This window comes from Aspergillus homomorphus (assembly GCF_003184865.1).
Source record: "Aspergillus homomorphus CBS 101889 unplaced genomic scaffold BO97scaffold_122, whole genome shotgun sequence".
In the NCBI taxonomy this organism is placed as follows: domain Eukaryota; kingdom Fungi; phylum Ascomycota; class Eurotiomycetes; order Eurotiales; family Aspergillaceae; genus Aspergillus; species Aspergillus homomorphus.
Genome location: NW_020292008.1, coordinates 1919 through 8721, shown reverse-complemented (window position 1 = coordinate 8721; position 6803 = coordinate 1919). Strand labels below are relative to the sequence as shown.

Here is a 6803-nt window from a genome sequence, read left to right as displayed (position 1 = left end):
GTTTACTCGCAATATTGTTACTACAAAAATGCGGCGATAAAAGAGATACATCCAACCGATGTCATGAAGTGGGACCCGGAATACCGAACACAGCCGTTTACACGTGGTTGGTGGAACGGCTTCGTCCGCAGGGGCAGGGATATAAAATATGGCTGCAAGTTTGTTCTACAGGCTCATGATGAAGAGAAGACCTATATTTTACTGCCAAATCGTGTCAAAAGCAAGATTTGGGCAAAATGAGATGATACAATACACCAGCGAGAATGTCCCGCTCGATGTAGGTTTTAAGCACCATGGTTGCAATCAGGTCTTTTTTCCGAGAATTAGTATTCCAGGACGAGGGCAAAAAGCTGGCTAACTGTCATACCGATTTCGAGCGCTCTCTTCTTCTTATTTTGCGAGCTAGAACATCATACAGACACCATACTTTAAAATTGATAACTCATAAGAAATGAGTAATGTTTTCGGTGGTTTGGCTGACCTCACAGCCTATGCTACAACATCGCAGCACTTTGATTCCTGGCCTTATCCGTTTCTGTTCCCTGGAGAATACTTTTGTATAGAATTGCCACAAAGTCAGGCAGTCTATTACTCTCCAAAGTACTCATCGTTCTTAAAAGATCGATGCATGCAGAACCCTCCAACAGTCGACAGCAATAAGACAATGGGACTTGATACAACCGCAGTGAGAGCTCCCATCGCATAGCTAGTTCATACACAGCCGCGTGCTGCACCAGAAGTGGTCGTAAATTTGTCCCCTGATTTAGTCCTTGTCGGTTGACTTGCGTAGCCCGACTGACCTTCGATCTTGGTGTATGGGCACGGCCCTACCGTGTACTTCTGGCAGTATATCAACTGCAGCGTCCTCCATACGGTATGTATATCGGCTTGCGAAACAACGAGTTGCATTCTTCGTAGGTCGACCGAATGGTTCTGAGACTGGCGACGAAAGTATGGGCTCTCAGTCACCAAAATGCTCGAGTGGGCGACGATTCGAGCTCCGTTTGCCACGATAGTCACAGTGTCGCTATCCTGCGTGACTAAAGGACCGGTCGGAGACCAGAGGTCAGAGCGGCCTCTCCGATAAAGAGACTGAATGAAAGAGATATTGAAAGGCATACAGACTTTCCAAAAAACGGCTTTACTACCTATGTACTCTTTCATAGTTTCCCAAACCCTAATGCCAAGAATACTATTCCCTTTTTGGATGTCTCCGAAGCCCCAGACTTACAGCATGGTATCGTACTGTAATGGAATTGGCTGTCGTAATTTACAGGTTTCCCCTTTACACCGTCTCCATAACCCCAAGTGCCCCGCCGGATATCCTCATCCACTGCACTCCTCCATGCACTCCTCCATGCACTCCTCCACTGCACTGAGGTGGGGGGTTTTGAAGATCCTGGAGTTGATCATCACAATGGCACCCAACCTAGGTCACTCAACTCTTGATCTAATCCATGACATGATAATCGATGGCAAACTCTCTTTATCCCAGATGGCTGCAAATGCCGGTTGCAGCAAGCCTACAATTGTCACCATCCGCACTAATCTTCGCATGTTTGGAAGTGTCAAAGCACCAATAATAAAAAAGGGACGGCCACGACGGATTACAACGACTATGATGGAAGCTCTGTGTGAGCATTTACTGGAAAAGCCTGGTCTATACCTTCATGAGATGCAGGTATTTTTCTTAGACGATTTTGGGCTCGAGGTACCCAAGTCTACGATCAGCAAAGCGCTTCATCGTCAAGGGTGGTCGAATAAGACAGCCCGGCAGAAGGCTAAAGAACGAAATGCCGATCTACGTGACGAATATTTTCATGACATTGCGGACTTCAGTTCATATCAACTTATTTTTGTGGACGAATCTGGTTGTGATAAGCGGATTGGCTTTAGGAGAACAGGCTGGTCTCCGCTGGGTATTACGCCAATCCAAGTGGCTAGATTCCATCGCGATCAACGGTATCAGATACTACCAGCATACACACAAGATGGTGTTCTTCTTTCACGGGTGTTCCGGGGCTCGACTGACGGCTCATTATTCGAGGATTTCATTGAGGAGCTTCTCGAGCATTGCCAACCATACCCAGCGGCCAGGTCAGTTATTGTCATGGACAACGCGTCGTTCCATCGCTCTGAACGGATACAAGAAATGTGCTCGGAAAAGGGAGTTAAATTAGTCTATTTGCCGCCGTACTCCCCAGATCTGAATCCTATTGAAGAGTTCTTTGCTGAATTAAAAGCGTTTGTTCGACGACACTGGCAGACGTACGAGGACGACCGTCATCAAGGTTTTGATTATTTCTTGGAATGGTGCGTCAGTACGGTTGGCGCAAAAGAAAAGAGTGCTAGAGGGCATTTCAGGCACGCAGGTCTAACAATAGAAGAGCTATAGCGTGCACCGTGGGCAAGTCTGAATCGGACTTGGTCGGTGTTATTTCTTTGGAACGAAGCATAATAATGGGTATCTCAGTCATATATATATACATAAATGTGTAGTGATTGGCACTGCCCATGTAGTTAAAATACAGCCAGAGTGCTTAACCAGCCGTTGAGTCGTAGACCTGCGAGATACCCCAGGTTGGTTGAACCATCTGCCTTCACGTCCACCTCCTCAATATCTCGAAGGATTCTTTCAATATGATCACCTGCACCACTAAGTTTCATACACCAAGGTCCGAAACCTCCTTCCGCCCGCATCGACAAGCTTATTTCCATACCCTAACGCCAATGCCCCACTCTAGACATGGATCCCAAGATGATAGGCCGGGGTGAACAGTACGTGACATCACTGATCCAATTATAAATTCCTGATGCAAATTAGTGCCTTGGCATCAGGGTCTGGAAATAAACACATGTGTGTGGGGCGGAAGGAGGTTTCTGACCTTGGTGTAAATAGGCAGTAAGTTGGGTCCTTTCAAAAGTCCACCTAAATCAAGGTACCCAATGACAAGCTACGTACGATATTTGCTAGGCCAGCTAAGACGCTAAGCATTTATAGGCCCAGCGGAAAGAAAATTAGGACGACTCACTCCACCGCCTATGTGTAGGTCCTGATGATTGTGCTTCGGTCTCGGTCGGCTCAGAGACGCTGAACTATCAAAAAACGCCTAATGTGATTGCTCCTGCATGGCTCCTGCAAATGCAGCCAAGCTATTGGCCAATACCTGCAAGCAGTTCGTAAGGATACGTGGCCACATTGAAATCTCAGCCAACAGCGGTAAACTCAGGCATACTATTGGTTCTCGTCAACTTTGCTCCTTACGGACACAAACCTGGTTTGCCTGCTTATAAAGTATCATTCATGCTCTTTGTTCGACAGGAAATATCTATACATCCGAAACACAAGATTCTGAACTACGCGAGTCTTACCGTAGGGGCAATATCCACTTCCGTTGCCCCCTCATCGAAGAAGCAGTATCATACCATCAAAAATTCGATCAAACAGACCCGCGGAAGCCTTCGTGTTCCAGGGGCTGAACCTCTTAATTATTCCGTTCTATCGCGCTGCCCCTTTAGCCCGCAACTATTATAACTAAGGACGAAGTAAGTTATCTTTTTGAATGGTGTTTAGAGCTGTAGAACAGACCATTAATTCTATAAATACAGATTGTCTCCTCTTCGAGCCGCCTTCCCTTTCAAGACTACGTCTCTCGCATCACGATCCGCTTCGTGTGAAGGTCCTCTCTGCGATATTCAATATTGACCGACTTCCTTCACTCTCACGCAATGTGTGAATGGGCTTGCAAGACATACGCAGCTTGTACGCGTGTTCCCAAACACATGAATCGAGATCACATTATCTTTTGTACACCCGCAAGAAGCAATGCAAATGACCCATGCGTACCTCCCTCAGGGTTTCTGCGAGACCTCCCGTTGGTTCTCGATGCGCAAGACACGAATATAGCGGGATCCTGTCCTCCCTGTGCTGGTACAACACCGACTAATTCCTCTGACTAGAGTGGTTGCCTTCCCCCCAATCCAGAGAAGCAGATCGTTGGTGAACCTGCTTGCGAGCTACCTCTCCGAGATCCTGAAATGTACTAAATATAGTTAGCTTAGTTAGGTCATAGAAGAGGGTAACGCACAATGAATCAATTCCTGAGACTTTGAAGACTTCGAGGTCTAACTTGTTAAGATCGACATTTGGATGTGTTTTGCAGTGGAGATCGAGAACGAGATATAACCGAGAAGATTGAGGATCACTGCATATATGTGTACAGTAGTCTTCTCGGGGTTGAATACCTCTCCATGTAAAGAAAGCGTCGATGATTGTTGTAGGCTTTTGAAAAGGTTGTTCGCGATATGGAAGGACTATCCGCACCGGAGTAGCCTGACTCATTTCGTCCCAAGTGTAAGAAGATTTACTGATGTCGCTTGTAAAGGTTCCTCGAAGATTCTGAATCACAGACAGGCATAGACAGAGACAGAGACAGAGACAGAGACAGAGACAGAGACAGAGAGACAGAGAGAGAGGGAGAGAGAGAGAGGGAGAGGGAGGGAGAGAATTGAGGGCTCACGTGTGGATTACGTAATCGCGCAACAGCCATTGTAAAGCTATCTTGGCTTGTTAAGGGGTGGAGGCGAGGTCGATCACGTGACGCCGGCTTCCAACACGCCCCCTCGAACGAGCGCTGCCCTCCTTTCTCTTGATCCATAATGCTCTAATTAAGTCGGGGTCGACTTGAATTCTCTGGCTATCTATTGGTCAGTATCGCCCCACATCATGTAGTACAACGGCCCCGGAACCACCCCGGTATCCCTCCCATCACTTCCCATACCGCCTCCATACCGCCCACCCGCCCATACTCCCCGTCACTGCCCCCATACTTCCCGTCACTTCCCGTGGCACCCAGTACCGGGGGCATACCATCTCCCATCACTTCCCGAATACGGTATTGAACCACATCTCGTAACATCTCTCGGTCTTCCCCCCAAATCCTGGCTTCACCATCACGGCCACCTCATTAACTTTATCAAAGATCCATTATCCTAATGGCAAATGGTTCGGGTACCTCAACCCTCTCTTATAATTAAAATAGAATATCAGAGAGAGATATAGGAAGCCCCTTCTTCATCTCCTTTGTACACCAAGGTCCGAAACCTCCTTCCAGCCCCGCACACCTGGGTTTATTTCCAGACTCTAATGCCAAGGCGCTAATTTGCAGCGGGGCTTTATAAATGGATTAATGATGTCATATTATGTTCACCCGGCCTATCATCTTGGGATATGTGCGTGGAGTGGGGCATCGGCGTTAGGGTCTGGAAATAAGCTTGTCTGTGCGGGTGGAAGGAGGTTTCGGACTTGGGTGTAATATGTGCAATGGCAGAGTGGACGCGCAGAAGCCTAGGATCCGGAGGACTAACTGTATGATTAGGACTCAGGGTCAGCTCACGAGTAACAGGGAAAATCGGATCACGCAGAAAACTACTCTCGAGCGAATCGATCCTATACTCAAGCGGCTTTCCCGTCGGCTCAAATAAGAGTTGAAATTCACCGAACAGTCGATGGTAGTCAAGCGTCAGTGTAAGAGCATTAGTGGGGCTATCAATGTTCGGGCCATCAATACGATGGCTCAGGCCGGGGTCAAACATGTCAAGTATTCGCAGAACGTTCATCTTTGACTCGCTCTACAAACATGTTAATTCACGGAACTTGGAATTTGTTCACGTAGCACATACCAACTCTGATTCTCCTGGCCCCATTGTTGCCAAACAATGTGGTAGGATGTGCGCAACTTCAAGATGCTGGAATCCGAATCCACCATCGGATTCATCCCTTAGAAGATTTCCATCGTTATCTTCACACATATCTCCATACTTTTCGTTGCGCCGTCTGGCTTCGACTGTATCAAATTTGCGGGAGATCACACACCGGTAGTGATCACGTAAAAGACAAGATTTCCGTAAGATAGACAGACGTTGTCTTGTGCCAATTGGCGCGGGTGTTTGGCTCAAAGACAATGCTGTTGGTGTGGCTTGTGGTGTTTTGGCTGATGAAGCTCTGACTATTTCGTCCTCGTTAGTGGACCGGCGATAAATAAATAAAAAAAGGGTCTCCTCACGCGGAAGAAGAAAGTTGTCAACGATATATTCAGCAAACTTTTCAATAGCGACGTTTATATGTGCCAAACCGCCTGAGTGCGCACATGAGCCTCCAATACAGTTTTCAATGTAAGACAGTGCAGAGGCGATGCTGACGTCGTCGCTGGACTCGCTAGTGACATGAAGGGCTCCATAAAGATATAGAAGAAAAAATCCGTGTCCTTGGATGTAACGCGTACAAACATCTCGTGAACCAGTCTTGCAGGCTTGTAACCAGATTGCACGCTCTGTTCGAGGCCATAATGCTGGATGCATGTGTTGAGAAGCACTTGGGCATGTTGCTTTTGATGAGGTGGTAGTAAAAACACTGGGGAGAAATCCAGCACAGTCTCTAATGATGTTTGATGTTGGGCCATGGTAGAACGTCGTCAGTATAGCATAGGAGGTGGAAAGAAGGTCCGAGAATCAAGATCAGGTGGTGTCAAGGTCAACGGATTTATATCGGCCCGAACTCGGTAGGAGTTAGCTAGCTAGCTAACTAGTTAGTTAGTTAGTTATGTACACATATTACATAATCGTTCAATTATGCCTAGTTAGTTACACAATTCTCATGCCAGGCTTGGCAATTCGAGATGATCATTCACTGAAGTTATTGATGTTACTGTACGTATTCATTGACTAGAAAATAAATTGAAGGGTTCTATGGAGTGGAGCTAAACCGATTGATGTTCAGTCCTCCTCGGCATGTCTGTTTTTCC

At 46.9% G+C, this 6803-nt stretch overlaps 1 protein-coding gene across 1 annotated transcript; it reads right to left on the bottom strand.

The window, feature by feature from the left end:
* Positions 1–2520: 2520 nt before the first annotated feature.
* BO97DRAFT_439109 (HNH endonuclease signature motif containing protein) lies at positions 2521–6461 on the bottom strand (the record flags this gene model as incomplete). Its single annotated transcript, XM_025697958.1, has 5 exons — positions 2521–2656; positions 5306–5631; positions 5683–6008; positions 6066–6213; positions 6285–6461. The coding sequence occupies 5 exons, from the start codon at positions 6459–6461 to the stop codon at positions 2521–2523; spliced, it is 1113 nt and encodes a 370-aa protein (XP_025545658.1).
* Positions 6462–6803: the final 342 nt, after the last annotated feature.